An 18,870-nucleotide genomic window follows, 5' to 3' on the forward strand; every position below is an offset into this window, starting at 1 on the left:
AATGGTTAAATGAAACTCTTTCAAAGTAATTGAATAGATTATCTGCTTTCCTGACTGGATGACCTTGACTAAATATATTAGCACACCTGAGTGTGCATGATTTACATAGGTGGGGCAATTGAAGAAAGAATTGATTTCATTAAAACAAATTACTGCCTCTTAAAAAATTTGTGAGGCTCAGCAATATAAAGTAGTGAAAAAAATTACTCAGTTGGCAAAGAAGAACCTGTCTGGGTAGGAAGCTAAGCACATTACTGTCTTCTGCAGAAAGAATCAGATATACTTTGCTAATGTAGGCCTGGCAGCTCTTTGGGGACAGATCACCAGCTCTGTGACTTAACCTTTAATTTCTTCTAAGACTCTTGTTGTGTAGATACAGCTTAACCTGCAAAGAAATTTTAAAAAATCTTTAATTTCTTTAGCAACTTTGAATGGGCTTTAAAGAGTGAACTCTGAAGTATTACTTTATTACCCTTTGGCAATCCAATTTTTAAATATAGATTTGGGTAATAAATGACCAGACTTGTGAAATAAGTGACTGGACTGCCTGTATTTTTTTTTTTTCTTGCAAAAGGCATTATATAAGCAAAATATCAGTGGTGAATATCATTCTGAAGTTCTCAGGCTTTGTAATTGTAGCTGCTTTGTACAGAATGAATCTGGAGCACATTGGAGAGAATGAATGTACTAAACAGTCCTCGGTGCAGAAGATATTGCCAAGATTCTCCTATATACTCAGGCTACAGGAACAGCTCTTGAGAATTAATACAGCTGGGAGGGAAATAAGGAAAAATAGAGCAATTCCAGAACTGGGACTTGAGAGACAGAAGACAGAACTAAATCAAACAAACTTTGCTATGCCCTGGCGTACAGTGTGAACATCTGGACAGAGTTACTGACTGAGGCATGGTTTCCAGATCTAAGAAAACATGTTGAGAAGGCTCCTGACAATCTGAGAGTTGATACATGTTCAAAGTTGAGAAATAATCCAGTACTCTTTTAAAATCTGATCTACCAACTCATGTTGTAAGTGCACTACTTTTTGCAGAAAAGCTTTTCAGGACAGAAATTACATCAGCTTTTCCTTTTTTTATAGCTACTGTGTATAACTAGTACCATAATATTTATGCATAATAGTTCTGATTTTGTTCTTCTAATTACACATGTTGGTCTTGTTCTTTTTCAGTTGTAGACTACTGTGCTTTGGATAACCAAGGTTGCCAACATGAATGTGTTAACACTGAGGACTCCTATTTCTGTAAATGCCACCCAGGGTTCATTTTAAATCCAGACAAAAGAACTTGCAGAAGTAAGTTGTGATAAAGTTTAATTATAAACAGTTTGTACTTCTTCTGTCTTCCAGCAGTCAGCAGTAATATTCCCACTGGTCCTGGGAATGCTGAGTAATACATCACATATAGAAAATGTTGGAGTGCCCTGGAAGCCGAAGGTCTTGAAAGCAAAGAAAGTTGTTTTGAGGGGAGGGCCTAAGGGTAGGGGTCCCTCCTATGAACAGGAAGCTTTTAACATGAAACCCAGCTCCTTTTCAACACTAAGAAGCCAAAGTTTTGTCTTGGATTTCTCTTTGATTATTCAGGTTTTTCAGTTAGAATAAATTCTCCCTAGCTGGGTAAACAAACAAGTCTGCACAAGACAATTCCTAATCAGTTTCGTTTGTAAGATGCGCTAAAATTATGAGTCGTTTTCCAATCAGAGGAAACATTGCAGTCTGTTTTTCTGTGAATTTTTCTCCAGAGTGTGTTCTCTGATGGTATGGCAAAGCTCTGGCAATATCAGTATCTTCTACCAAGTTTCCATGTTACCACCAGTTTATAATAACTTCATGGCTTTGCTTGTTTGTTGTTTGTCAAATTTGATAGATACCAGGCTAAAAAGATAAAAAATTACCAGCGTGGGGAGTGGACATAAAGTGGACAGGAACTGACAGACCAGAAAATATTCATGCCAAGGCTTCCCCTAATTGGGAAAACAAGCTAAAACCTCCACAGTGTTTAATGTCATAACTCCCTTTCAGAAAATCAAGGGAAAACCTTAATGTACCTTCCTAGTTACCCTTCTTCATAAATTCGGGCTTTGATAAAGAGATGTTACTATTGTGCCTGAAAGCAGGCAAGCTCCAAAAGTTTTAGATGATTGTAACTGCTGCTGCCAGTGATGAATTTAGCCCATATCATTGAATAATATGTTCAAACACTATTTCTCCAAAAGTGCAGCAATATAGCACTGCATTTTTGTGTTTTCACAGCCTTAGGGGCATTTCAGTCCTTCTGATGAGAGGCTTGGTTAGTCTATAGACTGTATCTAGATTGTGTATTATGCTTGGTGTCTATTTCACTTAAATTTAATGTTTAGGAAGAAAACATATAATCCAGGCTATACATTTGTTCTTACAATTAAGGGAAAGAGAGACACACTTCTCAAAGACAGTTGCTCCCAGTTCTGACATAAATTTATTGAAATGCCTGTACTTTCCTTCAATATGTAGGGGGCCTGGATGACTTGCCAGACTGGACACATAATTCTTAGATGGTCAGAGTCAGGGGAGATGAAATTTCTGCTTTCCCAAGGGCCAGACTATGGTTTCTAGTGGTTAACATTGTTTGTAGATTGTATTAACATTCCCATTTGTCAAGTATCTGTCAGCTAAGGGCTGGCTAATTATACTTCCACATATACTTCCACACCCATAGATATTTGAAATCTTACTTTAGTGTGCTTTCCACTTCCCAAGCACAAGTTTCTGTTAATTTCTTTGATTTAAGAATGTAGATTTGAAGCAGTGTTTTCTCCTCCAGTTTGAACAGAAGAAAGTCCCTAAAATTGCATAAACATTTCAGATGCCTTGACTGATTTTTAGTTTTAGGCCTAACTGTGTGCATTATTTTAACATGGTTAAATTGATGATTCACATAATACTGACATCTGAGAGAGTGTTCTGGGAAAGTAGTATTTCAGGCTTGCCCTGTCTCTATCCTCTATCTGTTGCTTGAGACAGTACATTGAGCATAAGTAAATACAAATAAAACTTACTAAGCCACTTTTCATTACACTTGGTATCTTCTGAGCCTTGCTGATAAATTAAAGCATGAATGAAAGAACTGTGTAGCTCTTAATGCTGCAAAAGTCAAGACAGCATGAGAGCTCTTCAGCGGAGAAGTGTTCCCTAGTTCCCATATGTTGTGAATCACACTGCCTTTGAGTCAGCATAAACAATGTGAACAAACAAACTACAGATCACTGGATTTAAAATGTTTGTGACTTTAAAACTTTTAATGTAAATTTCTGCATATTTAGCTCATGTACTGAGTCTCAGGGATGATGGCCAACTAGTCAAGGCTCACACCCATGCCAGACCAGTTCTCTGCAACAGCAAGCACGCCTGAGGCGCCCACTCCCAAGATCTCTTGATTAGGTCAAAATCCTGACTTCCCTTTCAAAAATACAAAGTAAGCCTTTATGCTCATGGCTACAAGGAAAAGCTTGGAAATATAAGTGTTGCCCGTATGGTCATGTATATCTGACAAATGTTTTCTCTGGGAACTATTCCCAAGTTCTTAGAATAAAACCCAAGGAGCAACGGTCATGAAGGCAACCTTGCCAACACCACCAGAGTGCTCCATGGCTGAAAGAATGCAGCAAATTTGGTTTATCAGTGAGGCAGATGGAGGACATTCAAGCTACCATTAAGGCAACTTTTGCCATTCTTGCTGCTCCCCTCTAGAGGACAGATACAACTTCTGATTTTGCTGGGGGTGCTGAGCCTCCACTGTTGCTGTTCTTTACAAAAGGCCTGTTTGAGTTCAGGCTCACATAATTTGTAGCTGGGCAAGTTAACATCATTAATCTGGGCTGTGTTAATGGAGCCCTGTGAAGAATGTCCCAAACAAAGTAGCCTCAAGATTTCAACAAAGATAACAATACGTATTTTTCAACCCTTGTGGTCATCTTTAGAATCATTTACCTAGGAAAAGTCTTAAATGCACACTTAAATGAGCAAGGATTTGAGCAGGTAAATGCATCACAGCACGGAGTAGATCCAGAAGGCACACAGCTCTATTTCTCTAATGCACACACATGGCTTTAATGGGTTCTGTGTCTTCAGTGCACTCTTGAACAAACTATATTTTCTAATTTTCATTTTAATAAACAGATAAGATATCTCCATGTTATGGATACATGTATGTGTATATGCTGTCAAAAAAAGCTTTGGTAAGGGAAATGTTAATTAATGTTATCAATGTTAATGAATATGTGAAGTGGTGTTCATATATTATAGTCCGTCCAAGTTTTCTTAGAAAGTCATATTCCACTTTGTTTATTCTGAAAATGTAGATGGCTTATTATCACTAAGGGCTTTCATTATATATAAAGACTAAATTCCATTAACTTGCCAAAAATCCAAGGAAAGAACTGGCCATGCCTCAGGAAGCAAATCACCTCTGGGAATAATAATTAATTAACTTTTGGGAATAATAAAACCCCCTCAGTTTTCAGGTTGTATAAAGAAGCATTCAAAAGTGCTTGGATATTTTTAAAAGTGTGATTTACTTGATTTGTGACTTGTTTATCTATTTTTAGCTGTTGTGAGGGGTTAAGATAATTATTCACTAGTATAAATTAACTACAGTGACACAAAACTAAGTGATGGGCAGACGCTGCATCTAAATGAATGTCAGGTTCTTTGACTTCTTCCATAATGATAAACACTATGTCGGAAATACCTCAGTGCTCAGTGCACAATTGCTTTCCTTCCTAAGCTACTTTATCCACAAGCGGTAACTGTTTCTAGACTGCTCATCTTCTCTTCCATGGGCATTTCAAATGGAAGAACTGTGAATCAAGCACTCAGCTGTTAAAAACATCCCCACTCCTGATGACCTGGTTGTCCTGCTGTGATCTAATGAATGGCATTCAAAAGCATGCTTGTGTGTTTATTACAGATCGTGCCTAACTTGCTCTGAGTGAACTGAAGAGGCGATTTTTATGAGGCTTTGCTGCAAGATGTTAAGAAATATTTAAGATTCTAACTTCTGTACTGCACTAACTACTTCTGTTCTCTAATTCTTTGAAGTATACATCAGGTGTACCTCAGTACAGCAGATATTTGGAAAAAAAGAAACATTGTATTTTCATGGTTTGAAACAATATGGTGGAACACCAAAATGGTGCCTAAGAAAAAAAAAGGCAAAAGAAAAGAAGACAAAATAACTCATTTTTACCTAGTTTATTTCTGAGAAATTATGTTACTCACTGACACAAACATTTTTTCTGTTTAGGACCAGACTATTGTTCTCTTCAGGACCATGGTTGTGAACAGGAATGTGTTAATACAGATGATTCCTATTTTTGTCGATGCCAAGAAGGGTTTAGACTTAATCCAGATAAGAAAACATGCAAAAGTGAGTAATCCTTTGGCCATAATAAAGTTCATCTGCTTTAATTTCTTGAACCTGCAGTGAATTGTTTCCCTTCTGAAAGGATGGAAGTTTTCTCTGTAATTAAGGTTGAAACAAGCTTTTTTTTTATAAACTTGAATTTTTACTGAATTAATCATGCTGGGAAAATATACATTTTGCAGTTTTATCAATTACTTTGTATATTAGACATTTTCTGAGGACATTTATGGAAACCTGAGGGTTAATGTAGGAACCAAAGTGACTTAAATAAACTAAGTTAATTACATATCTGAAACTTTCTGCCTTGGCTTGTAGAGACATAAGCAGCTTTTAAATTAAAAAAATCACCTTGTTTTCCTCAGTTGCTTTAGCCAAGGACAGATTTATTTCATCAGCTTGGGAATGTATTGAACAGGCCACACAGCTATCAAAAGCAACTTAAAGTCACACACAAACCTCTACATTTTCCTAAAAATTGTAAAAATAGCATGAGCAATGTCAGTGTTATAAACCAATCACACATGCTATTTACTTTAAGAAGACTTAGTGTTACAGCTCTTCGTGAGTGGGGGCCTGAAATCACAGCAGATTTTTAATGTAATGTGTTAAAATTTAGGGAGAATATATGCAGCAAAATTAAATAGCCTGATCTCGTGACTCAGTTGTTGGGGGGAGAAAACTGTACTGCTAATATTTTATGAATAATAAGCTTGTTTGGAGCAATCTATTTATATTTCTAGACACTCATAAAATGTATCTGATTTTGAAACTATTTTTGTTCAATCTCAAAGATGCATTCTCACAAAGCATTTTTGTCTGCACAGTGGTGTTTTTGCAGCAATCCGTGTATTCTGCTTTTTATTATCTATATGGTAGTTTAATACATTCAGGGTTTTATGGATTGGATAGCCTCGGTGAGCAGAAGAACATTGTGTAAAATATTTATTGCCAAGGATGTAATTGCAAATTAAAAGTAAATTGTAATTCCCATTTGGGGTATTTTTCCTTGGGGGGCTTTGGATTTGGCTACAAATCTGGTGATGTGTCCAGGATTAAGCTCCTATTCCAAATCTTGTTATAACAAGGATCACTTTAGTTAAGCTTGTAAAATAAAGCAGAATGTTTGCATATGTATTTTATGCCCTTTTCAGAAATCAGGGACCATAGATGAGAGGTGACAAGCACAAGGCATTCCTCCTTCACCATCATGTGTGACTTCTGATGACTACAGGAGGAAATCTGTAGGGGACAAAGTGAGGCCTTACATAGCTGAGTATTTGCAGTCTGCTTGCAGATCCTCAGCTCACTGTCAGCTTTAGTAGGTGTCCAAAGCATAGAATCCAATATTGTTTAAGAAAAGTGAATTTTTCTAAGCCATTTTACGTCAGAAACCCTCATGGTTGGCTTCAATTTTTCACTGTTTTTCACTTCACAGAAGTAGACTTCTGTGCTTTAGGTCAGGATGACTGTGAGCATGAACGTGTTAACATGGAAGAGTCATTTGTGTGCAAATGTCATCCTGGATACACCCAACAACACCATGGCAATACGTGCAGCAATGAGTGTGTCTCATGAACTGCAGTGACTCTTTACTGCAAGGGCAAGGTGTGAACAGAGTGAGAAAACACTCCTGGGTCCATTTTGAGATACTTCTGAGTCATGCAAATCTATGTCACAGCAAAGTCCACCACGAGCCAGGCCTGGTGAAGTAATGCTATAGTGAGATCCCAGATCCAATAGAGAACTAAAGCATCATTTTCTCCAATCCAAATAACTGGGGAAACATGTTCAGCCATTTCACACAAAAGCACTGTCTAACACAAAGGCAGTGCCTGCTGCTGAACATCTGTATCATTGCTATGGGCTGTGTAACCTGCAGCACACCTGATACTGCTGCATGCTGATGTGTGGAGATATGAAGAGACCTATCTCTTCTGTATGTTTACACTTTCAGTGATCCTTTCAATGAAATGTCCTCTTTTCATAAAAATGTTGCTAAACGAAGGATCGGTGTTGCCCCAGAGAAACTCAACAGCATTGCCCACTTGACATCACCCAGGTTTTAGGAGATACTTTTATTGCAGAGAACCATTTTGCATATCACCTAAAATATTGGTAGCATTTTTCCCTGACGTGATTATGCCATACTTTTTCCAAATGAATACTCACTTACTTAAATTTTAAAAAAAGTTGATCAGACAGAAAATAATTATTTTGAAATAAACTATGATAAAGCCATATTTAAGGTAACCTGGATGTGTTGCAACTTTTTAACGATTATAGTTTTGGACTATCTCAAGTTGAATATTAAAAATTTGTATCTCCCAAGACATTCCTTGTTTTTAAAAATGAGCCTTCCCCAGTCTCTTCCCCTGCTTACATTTTTTTTTTACATGTGTAATAAAGCACATATGATCACCAAATTTACAATTATAGTGATTTCTAAAGCCTGGTAATTAGCTGCTTTGTGATTACTGTACTTTTTCAAAGAGTGCGTTCCAAAATTCTGCATGAGAGACACAAGTATTTAAATGTTAAAAACGCGTGTTGGTGTGGGTGTTTATATTGAAAAGATGGGGCCAAACAGATGCAATTTTTCACAGAGAATATGGGTATTTTCTTTTTTTTTCCACATTTTCTGTGTGCTCTGAGAAGTTACACAAGCCTCTTCATGATGATGTGAACTCTTGGAAAAAGGAGAAGGTTCCAGCTGGAACTTGCTTTAGCTAGTAAAAACTGACACCTCAGCTTCATTTGTTGAAGCCTACGTTGTCTCTCTATGTATGATGGTAAATCTGGACCAATTACTGCAAACTCGTTGCTTAGTTAAATAAACCAATAAACAGAAATATTTAGAATAAGGAATTTAACATTAAGAACAGATTTTTTAACGTAAACAAATTGCTGCAGACATGTCTGTTCACATCTGTAAATGATTTGCAGATGGAGACATGCGAGACTGTGTTTGTGTCTGAGGGAACTCCACTATTTTTGATTAAGTTAAGCTAAAATGATCTGGGCCTATATAACTAATAATAGCCATTAACAAACCAGCAGTAAAATACTGTGAGGAAGTTTAAAACTTTTTCTTAAAATGTCCTTTTTCTATACTTGCAGAGTAAGCAAATTACGTAGTACATATGCAAGTGCACGTATTTTACCCTGCAGCTTTGCTATTCACTATGAGACAATATGTATTTTATAGTTCACACCTCTCTCCCTTCCCCCACTTTTCATCTTTCACACAAGTTGCCTACAAGACTTAAAAGACACATTCCATTTTATCTTACTTGGAATAGGAACAGGAAAATCAAAGAAATTGAACATGTTAAGGCACTCTCACACTCATCATTTCTATCTGTCCCCCACTAGGCTTTAACTGCTTGAACCTGTTGGCAGGTTAAAGTTTTAAATCGGTGATTTCTCATCCCGGTGAAAAAAGAATTTAATCGTTAGGAAACAATCTGAAAGCCATAATTTCTGTCTCAAAAGTTACTAATACTCATACTTCCTGACAAGATTTAATCGTGAACAAAAGAGAGAGTCTTGCTTTTTGAAGAAGGAAAGAATAATTCTGTGGGTAAGACCAGACCAGGCTTCAGGGTTCTCCCTTCTCTCCACTTTTTGTTAGTTCAATCACATTGTGAGTTTTGGCAAAGGAGATCTGCATTTCACAAAGTTTGTTATCTGCCAAGTGGGGTTGTTGTATTAATTTCACTTAGGTGTTAATTGACTCAGGTTACTCAAGTAGGTGGGGATACTTACATAAGTAAGAAGCTGTACTAATCTTTTTCCCTTGCTCTGCAAAGGCATCATGTACTAACTACAGTGTCATAGTTTATTTATCTAAGACACCAATGTGATTTCTTCAATCATTAACACAAATCAATAGGAGTGGACCACTGTGCTGAAAGCAATCATGGCTGTGAGCAACTGTGCCTAAATACAGGTGACTCCTATGTCTGTCAGTGCTCTGAAGGATTTGTCATCAATGAGGACCTAAAAACCTGCTCACGTAAGTCTTGTGAGAACATCCTTCATTTCACCTCACCTGGGAAAGGCTTCTGTTTTCATACAGGGAAGAGGACTTGTCTTCAATTTATTCTTACAGTCTGCATTTCAGTAATACTTTAACAATTATTTGAAAGCAGAAACAGAAAAAGTATTTAGGAAAGAATACACATCAAAATAACTGTTAGTCCTCACATAATCAGATAAGTTCTGGGAGACCTATTCATGCCCAGGTGTTGAGCACAGTTTTTCAGTCACAGGACAAATGTGTCTGACAGGTCATGTGGACAGCAGTGTCCCCCAGGCAAACTGCACCACCTTACCTGGGGGCAGGAGGAGAACTGAGAGTCCCACACTGAGCTTTATATTTAGCATGGGAACCCTTAGTAAGTGAACAGAAGTTGTCCTGACAGCTCTCTGTTCTGTATAAATCTAATTGATACAATTCCACAGAATCAAGTTGCGTCCTTCACTGAAAAAATAATGTATAGAAAGAGCCAGAAAAAGAAGAATGTGAATGCATTTTACCTGTTGACTTTTCATGGACTTCGGTGAGAGTGTTGTGTCCACTTTTTCCACAGATTTTGGAGGTACATTATTTTTCAAGCTTGTAGAGTGTTGGAGCAGCTCTAGAGTTCACCCTTTTTCTTGTTCTCAGGCAACACAGTTTTAAGAGAAGTCAAACTGCAAGTCCTCAGTCACAAAAATCATCTAGAAAGAAGTGACGCAAATCAGCAAAGGCAGTTTGTGTTTGCTTCCTTGTGTTTGCCTCCATACTAGCCTTTTTAGCCCTGCCCAATACCTTGACAGACTTTGCTTCTGTCTGCCACTGCAGTTCTCTAGAATGGGGCACACAATAACACAAAAGTATAATTAGTGTACATGTAACAACAGTGGGGTCTACTAAAAACAATTTATTTAGATACTTATCTGTAGTACCACTGAAAATTTAGAAACAGGCAAATAATGAAGTTTTATCAGCTTGCAAATGGAAAATCCCTTTTCCTTTGTAGTAACAAGAGATGATTTTTCATTCCTGAGTTATTTTCCTCCAGGCCATACTTGGAAACCTATCAGCAACAGAGTTCAAGAAGCATTTGAACAACATTCTCACATGGTATGAGTTTGGGGCTGTCCTGTTCAAGGCCAGTAGTAAGACTTTGCTCAGTCCTAGTGAGTCCCTTCCAACTCAGAATATTCTAAGATTCTATCAAAACAGTGCTGTGTGCAATGAAACTTAGCTCTTTTTGGACAGCCCCTCATCTCATAACCCTGTCCTTATATATATTTAGGAAAGATTTATCCTATTCCTGAACTCTAGATGAGATGTTGAAACCTTGTGAACATTTTTAGGCTACCACGAAGAGAGTTTTGGCACTTTGCAGTTTCCTGAATGAGCAGTTGAATGGAAGGGATTAGCATTTAACTTCTACCACTCCTAGTGAGAAAACATCTGGAACATTCGATTACCATATACACTGGCTCAAGTATTTTAAGAAAGCTATGAATACAGCTGAATGATAACCAAATCTGTACTCTGAAAACTGATTACAAAAAAAAAAGTGCATGTAGCCAATAGACAGTAGCAAGTGCTGCTTGCAAAGTCCCAGGAGCCTTATGTCTATATTACAGAGAAGAAACACTTGGGAAATTTGAGATGAAAAGTGGACCATTTTTGACAGTACTTGTCATTTGCAATTCTTTGTAAAATCTTGAATAGTCCGAGCCAAATCCCACTGACATCTGAGAGGTTTTCTTCTTGCTGCCACAGGAACTGGGTCAGGTCCACAAGTGAGTTCTGGGGAGTACCACCTTCACATCAGGCCATTTAGAGACTATTTAAAGAATGTTCACCAGGTAGCTTTTATGTTTTTGCCAGTGTCTTATATAAAATCATTGCCAAAGTATTTTGTTTTGTTTTAATCCACTTTCCAAGTACTGAGATGTACACTCTGTTAAGCACAGAAAAGTATGATTTCTCAACTCTGCTTAAAGCAAATAATGAAAAGTAAATCACTAGGACCTCTGATATTTATTGATGCTATGTAATCAGGTGAGAAACTGAATTATTGTTTAAGCAATTAAAGGTATTTATATTTACTTGAGTAAATATATGGAATGCAAACACTAGATATGAAAAATAATTGAGTCATTGGTTACATTTTTTAATAATTTTGATTGCTCCTCCAGGAGTTGACTATTGTGCTCTAAGTGATCATGGCTGTGAACATTTGTGTGTAAATGGTGACAGATCTTATACTTGTCAGTGTTTTGAAGGATACAGGCTTCGTAACGATGGGAAAACATGTAAACGTAAGTTATTATTCAGCAGCTCAAGAGTCTAATATTACACACATAAAAGAAATCTCTAAGGTTGGATTGGATTGCCTAAATGTTGCAGTTCAAAGTAATTTTAAATGTTCAAGGATTTCAAGGGGTTTTATTTCCCCTTTGGTGCCATATTTGCCAGCAGTATGCCGATATTTTGGATATGCTAAGGCATCTAAAATGATGCTGAATGCATACCTTTGGGCATCTGAATCACAGCCTAAACATCTGTGCCATTTAAAAAGTAGCCCTGAAATTGGACAGTTGTGGATCCAAAACTATCCAGAGCTGTGACAACTGTAATTTTCTTGTAAAATTTCAAGGCAAAAATATATAGTGTTTATAAAGTCTTACCCAGCATGAAGCTTGAAACATTATTAATGTAAAGTTCATTTTGTCCAGCATGGGGTAAGGATGATTCAAAAGAAATATAATTGTATTACAGATTTTACTATATTACACAGTTATGATAAGCGGCAGACATCAAGAAAAAAACTAATAGCAAATTTTTCTCAATTTTTGTAGCATAAGTCACTAAGTGATCAAGGAAGAATTATGGAGAAGTCTGTGAAAAACTCACAGGCATTCTGTATGTTGTAACTGCAATCCCCATAACAATCCCCCAACATCTGCTGTTAAAAAACGTTTACAGAAAAATTAAAGGCATCCAGATATTAGCATGATGAAAGAAAAACTCCTTATCTGTTGTTTCACAACATCACCCTCTTTTGTTATTCTGTGCAGAGACAAATTTGCCTGTCTCAAAAAGCTAGGATACACTAAAAGCAGGTCAACTTTGAACATACTTCCCTTAACTAACAGAATTTTTTATATATTAAATTCTTCCCAGGTAAAAATGTCTGCAAATCAGTCAGCCATGGCTGTGAGCATATTTGTGTTAATGCTGACAATTCCTACATCTGCAAGTGTCGTGAGGGATTCATTCTGAGAGAAGATGGCAAGACTTGCAGAAGTGAGTGACTGCTATCTGTTGAACACTTTTGCACTTACATCAGTCAAGGAAGGAAAGGGATATTTTTCACTTCTTACTGGAAAAGAAGCAACAAAATTCCTTTTGAGAGCTACATTTCTTTAACACAGTTTCACTCAAAACTTACATTCATATCAATCATTCCCAGGACAGGACATCTGCAAATCAGTCAGCCATGGCTGTGAGCATATTTGCGTTAACGAAGATGATTCGTATGTTTGCAAGTGTCATGAGGGTTTTCTGCTGAGAGAAGATGGAAAAACATGCAGAAGTAAGTACTCTGAGAATTACTAATAGAATTTTATTTCCATTATGTAGATCTGAGAAGCATTCAAAGAAATACAACAGTTTAGTGTGATAATAAAGAAATAGTCTTCATATGTATAATATAGGAGTAGTATTTATATATTTACACATTTAGACCTACCAAATGCTTGGAAGAGACTCTGTGGACAAAAATAGTGTATTTTAATAGATCAACTGACAGACTGGAAACAGAAAATACACAAAAATTTTCAGGTACCAAGAATTAAAAGTGTTTGCTGCCTAAAATTTTACTTGTTTATTCTCGTGATACCAGTAGACCTAATGAAAGCTGTTACTTCTCCCTGCATGATACATTTGCTGTAGATGTGCTTTAACCAAATATCAACTATTCTCAGATAAAGACCTTTGCAGTTCAGTTCACCATGGTTGTGAACATATTTGTGTTAATGCTGATGAGTCCTACATCTGCCAGTGTTATGAGGGATTTGCACTAAGGGAAGATGGAAGAACATGTAGAAGTAAGTATCTGTATCATTAGTAGATTTTCTTTATAATCTGCACATTTGTAGATGTATTTTTAATATGGCAACCTTATTTTTTTAACAGATAAAAATGTTTGCAATTCTGTTGACCATGGTTGTGAGCATATTTGTGTGAATACTGATAGTTCATACATTTGCCAGTGCTACGAGGGTTTTGTATTGAGGGAAGATAACAAAACATGTAAAAGTAAGTTATTTTATGTTACTATATTTTTTATACTCAGACATCCACATATTTTTGAGAGGCAGTTCTTCTTATAGGAGATTTTGCCTGACAAAAAGGAGAAAAATTATTTATTTACTAGGAGATTGCTACTGTTAGTCTTTAAAGTTTTGGAAGTGTTCTTATTCATCAAACTGTAGTAAATAAAATCTAAATTATTCCTAGATAAGGACATCTGCAAATCAGTCAGTCATGGCTGTGAACATCTTTGTGTTAACAATGATGATTCATACACTTGCCAATGCCATGATGGATTTGTACTACGGCAAGATGGGAAAACATGCCGAAGTAAGTAGTTTATTAATAAAAGGAGAAATTTAATTTTCCTCTTGTTAGGATATTATTCACTGATTCATAGTGGTCAGAACAGAATATTTTTCTCTATAGCTCCTAAGATTTGTATGAATTAAGTATTGTTTGAACTAAAGCTACATTTCAGAAAAATAAGCCAATTTTAAGGTTCAAATGTAGTTTTTAAAATGTGAACTTCATTTCCACATTAAGTATGTTGAGTTTCAATCTTAAGCATAGGATGTTGCTGCATTTTACTGTAATGGGTTGAAGTTCTAATTTACAATGTGTTCTTCTATGTATATTCCTGAGATCATGGCTTAACTTGTTCCTTAACCTCTTAACATGTTCTTTTGTAAATGATAAGCAATTAAAACTCTCTCAGGCTTTTTATGTTTCCTAATCTATTTATAACTCTCTTCTTGCTACCCTAAAACCTCTTCTACTTATCAGCATCCTTGTGGATGCATCACAGTAAAAGAAGGTCTTCTAATAGGAGACATAGCAGGATCCAGGGCAGAGGAACAATAACCCACCTAATTCTTATTTGAATCTACCTATCTTTTTTAATAATTTATCTTTTGTTTAATTTATCTTTTTTTTTTCCAAAAGATAGTGTTGATCTCTGACCAAAACACTCTGCTAGCACTTATGTTCAATTAGTTATCTACCATGATTATAAGTTCTTTAAGATTCTCAGTCATACAGGTGTCCCATGTCCTGTAAGTACAGCCTTCATTCTTTGTTTCTAAATGCATAAACTTAATCCTGGCTATTTTAAAATACATATGATCTGGTCTTATCCAGAAAGATTTGTGTTACCTTATATCAGCAGCTGTTTTATTTGCCATTCTCTCAAAAGTGGAGTAATGTACAAATTTTGTCAGTGATTATTTTGTGTTTTATTCTGGGCTGTCCATAAAATATCATGTAGTAGAGGAGCAGGGCAAATTCTGAGAAAGAAAAGTACTTGACAGTTGCTTGTTTACAACTGGTTCTGAAGACCTTTCTAGTGAGTGTTAATCCATACAATGTTGATTCTGTAATCTGTTTCCTTAATCAAAATAAATACCAAGACTGCTGCCTTTCTGAATGCTCCATTGTATGAACAGCCTGAGCTTCATGAAACAGCCTCACCATCAATTAAGAAAGATATTAATTTTGTTTTTTCAGGATTGATTTTTCCATAACACCAAGTTGATTGATATTAATCCTCTTTCTTTGATTTTTCTCTGGCTCAAGTTCCACATTATCTATTGGATTATTTCAATTCAGATCAATGTCAAGCTGACAAGCTTACATTGAACTACTTATCTTTTTAAACTCTGGACCCGTAGTACTTTTTTCAGTGTATATGCATACACTGGGAATGGAAACAGCTCAGTGTTTTGGGGCTTCCTCAGAGTTCTAGGAGTTACTGAAAATTAACACTAAGCTTCCAGGGTATTCTTCAGAATTCCTACTCTCTTTTACAGCTCTGCTGCAAGTTACCTGGAGTTAGTGATTCAGAAATGCGTGTGTGTGTTCAGTAAGTGCTGTGTAACCAACTTCACACAGTGTGAAACTCTTCAATCCAACAAGATCATCAGTAATCTATTTCATAAGTTCAGATCTGAATACACTAAAATTTTTTATTTCTGCATTAAAATTGGCAATTCTGTGTTTCTGTCAATTAATAATACTTTCTTAGATTAATTAATAATACTTTGTTAGAATACATTGTTAGAATGCTTTTTGTTCCTAGCAGTATTTAAATAATGTGCTCATACTACCCTTTATTTGGTTGGCCACGCACCCCCTTGTCCTTTATCTTCTTATTTCAACGTTATCAAATTCCTAATATTTTCACATTCAGTAAATACTGAGTGTTCCTTTATTTCAGTCATTATTCAAATCTTATAGTTCTTTTCAATTATATTATTATATTATATTATATTATATTATATTATATATTCTTTTCAATATAGTTCTTCAATTTCTAAATTTTTTAACTACCCTGGCATTCTTTTTAGATTATGAGACTACATTTTTGCAGGGTGTCTAGTAAAATAACCTTAAATAGTGCAATAATTGACATTTTTTATTACTATTATTATTTTCACCCCCACATCCCAAAATAATCTGGCTCATATTTGCTTTCAGCTATGTAAAATTCATCCTTCTGAATTAATAGCCATGTCTGCTGCCAGTTTGTATTTGGTTCTGTTTATAAAGAACAAATGTGTCCGAGTTGTGCACAGTGGTGTGTAAGCAGATGCTAATTTTTACTTATATTACAATTTCTCTTTTATCCACTATGTTGGGATCTAGTTTAGACTACTATGTCTAAACTATGGCAGCATGAGACCCCCATGAAATTTAGCTCAGACTGAAGTTCTTGTAAAAACATAAACCTGAAGGGTCAATTTGAACTTGGCTCTCAGGACTGTTTTTTGTGTAAAGGTAGATCTCCATTAGAAACTGAAAATATTTTCTTTTGTGTTGCAATGAAGAACAAAAAGGGAATGCAGATAGATGGCTCTGCTTTCTTCTGTACATTGTCCCCATCTATCCTTTTTGACAAGGTTTTAACCAACTGGTTTAACATTGCAGTAATACAAGTCCTCCCAGCAATTTTCAGCAATCCAGTTAGATTTTATTTATTGTCTTAAATAAGTAGTTCATGTTCTTTTGGGTTTAGTTTATGCAGACTCTTGGCACTGATATAAAGATGTTAAACAATTATTGCTAAATCATGTCCTGTGGTGGTTTTCTTGGTTTTGTTTTTACCAGCATGAATTTATGCTAAATGACTGCACTAAATTATTCCCTCCTTTCACTCTTACTGCTCTTAATGTAAAGTCCTCCTGCTCCTCAGCCTGATCAGATTAATCCTAAAATGGTTATTTTCAGCTGGAGGCCATCCAAACCATGAAGTTCTGGTCAGATGACAAAGAATTCATACTTGATGTAAGCTAAGATGTCCATCATTTAATAAGCCAGAGATTTGCTTTCAGTTTGCAAGCTTCCATCTTTTTTTGCTCATAGGATTACCACCCCCCCACTTTTATTTATTAAAAAAAAAAAGTTTAACTAACAAGCCACAGTAAATATTATCAAACTATTCCCAGGCAAGGATATTTGCAAATCAGTCAACCATGGCTGTGAACATGTGTGCGCTAGTGCCGGTGATTCATTTGTTTGTAAGTGCCAGGAGGGATTCCTGCTAAGAGAAGATGGAAAAACTTGCAGAAGTAAGTAGTCTGATATTTATCAACATACTATTTATCTGCAACTCATGCTTGTGGAGAAATGCACTAACCAGCAAAAGCTGTCATCTGTTTTCAGATAAAGATCTTTGCAAATCAGTCAACCATGGCTGTGAACATGTTTGTGTAAATTCGGGTGATTCATATACCTGCAAATGCCATGATGGGTTCTTACTGAGAGAAGATGGGAAAACCTGCAGAAGTAAGTAGCATGAAATCTTAATTGGATGAATTACACATATAATACTGAAAACCTCTAATGATGTATGCTATGAACTCTCCTGTTTGCAGACAAGGATGTTTGCAACTCAGTTGACCATGGCTGTGAACATGTTTGTGTTAATTCTGGTGATTCATATACCTGCAAATGCCATGATGGGTTCTTACTGAGAGAAGATGGGAAAACCTGCAGAAGTAAGTAGCATGAAATCTTAATTGGATGAATTACACTTATAATAATGAAGGCCTCTGCTGATATATGTTGACTACCAACTCTCCTATTTGCAGACAAGGATGTTTGCAACTCAGTTGACCATGGCTGTGAGCAAGTTTGTGTGAATACTGAAGATTCCTACATCTGCCAGTGTCATCAAGAATTCATACTGAAGGAAGATGGAAAGACATGTAGATGTGAGTAGCCTGAGCTATAAAAGTATGTTTTTATTTGAGGCTTTCAAGTGTTGTGGGTATGTTTGCATGTGTGTACATTTGTGGTTTCCAACTATTTGGGCTGGTTAAAAAAAGATACCATCTCTTTCTAACAAGCCTCACCTCACAAACCCTGTCCACTCTTCTCAGATAAAGATGTTTGCAACTCAGTTGACCACAGCTGTGAACATATTTGTGTTAATACTGATGATTCCTATGTCTGCAAGTGTCATGAAGACTTCATCCTGAGGGAAGATGGAAAAACTTGCAGGAGTAAGTTATTTAATCTTTGTTTTGTACTTCCTGATATGTTAATGAAACACACTATGCAACAGAAGTGTGTTATTTGTGTCTTTATTATAGAATCAGCTTTATGAAAGTGAGCTCCTTCATGGAAAATTATTGCCAAAATTTTTATATATTGTGAAAGTTATTTACTTAGCAAACTGTGCTAAATACAATTTTCATTATTCCAAGGTAAAAATATCTGCAAAACAGTCACCCATGGTTGTGAACATGTCTGTGTTCCAACTGGCGATTCATACATGTGTCAGTGTCACAAGGGATTTATATTGAGGCGAGACAGGAAAACATGCAGGAGTGAGTAGCTGAAACTTTTATGGGGAATATGTTTTTCAGTCTTAAAAGAAATAATAGACTTAATTTCTCTCAAAACTTGTTCATGACAGTTTTGTATTTGAAAAATGGTCTAATAAGGGGATTCTCTTGACAATTCTCAGATAAAGACCTGTGTAAATCCATTGACCATGGCTGTGAACATGTGTGCATTAATAATAACAACTCATACAGCTGTCAGTGCCATGAGGGCTTTGTCCTGCGACAAGATGGGAAGACATGTCGAAGTAAGTAACTCATTATGTCTGTCAGCCACTCTTCTCTGGCA

General features: G+C 36.1%; 1 protein-coding gene across 4 annotated transcripts in view; it reads left to right on the plus strand.

The window, feature by feature from the left end:
* Window positions 1-18,870, plus strand: part of MATN2 (matrilin 2) — a 70,216-nt gene that overhangs the window by 38,276 nt on the left and 13,070 nt on the right. For 2 of the 4 annotated variants that reach the window (XM_085053272.1, XM_085053271.1), the window contains exons 6-21: window positions 1,187-1,309; window positions 5,298-5,420; window positions 9,310-9,432; window positions 11,619-11,741; window positions 12,607-12,729; window positions 12,896-13,018; window positions 13,410-13,532; window positions 13,621-13,743; window positions 13,945-14,067; window positions 17,181-17,303; window positions 17,398-17,520; window positions 17,610-17,732; window positions 17,826-17,948; window positions 18,117-18,239; window positions 18,444-18,566; window positions 18,707-18,829. In XM_085053272.1, coding sequence (XP_084909398.1) covers window positions 1,187-1,309; window positions 5,298-5,420; window positions 9,310-9,432; window positions 11,619-11,741; window positions 12,607-12,729; window positions 12,896-13,018; window positions 13,410-13,532; window positions 13,621-13,743; window positions 13,945-14,067; window positions 17,181-17,303; window positions 17,398-17,520; window positions 17,610-17,732; window positions 17,826-17,948; window positions 18,117-18,239; window positions 18,444-18,566; window positions 18,707-18,829 — 1,968 coding nt within the window. The remainder of the gene's footprint in view (window positions 1-1,186; window positions 1,310-5,297; window positions 5,421-9,309; window positions 9,433-11,618; window positions 11,742-12,606; window positions 12,730-12,895; window positions 13,019-13,409; window positions 13,533-13,620; window positions 13,744-13,944; window positions 14,068-17,180; window positions 17,304-17,397; window positions 17,521-17,609; window positions 17,733-17,825; window positions 17,949-18,116; window positions 18,240-18,443; window positions 18,567-18,706; window positions 18,830-18,870) is intronic. The other 2 variants (XM_085053268.1, XM_085053270.1) reach the window with 2 other exon arrangements.

The sequence above is a fragment of the Lichenostomus cassidix genome, chromosome 2 (genome assembly GCF_008360975.1).
Source record: "Lichenostomus cassidix isolate B80296 chromosome 2, HeHo_3.0, whole genome shotgun sequence".
NCBI classification, from domain to species: Eukaryota; Metazoa; Chordata; class Aves; order Passeriformes; family Meliphagidae; genus Lichenostomus; species Lichenostomus cassidix.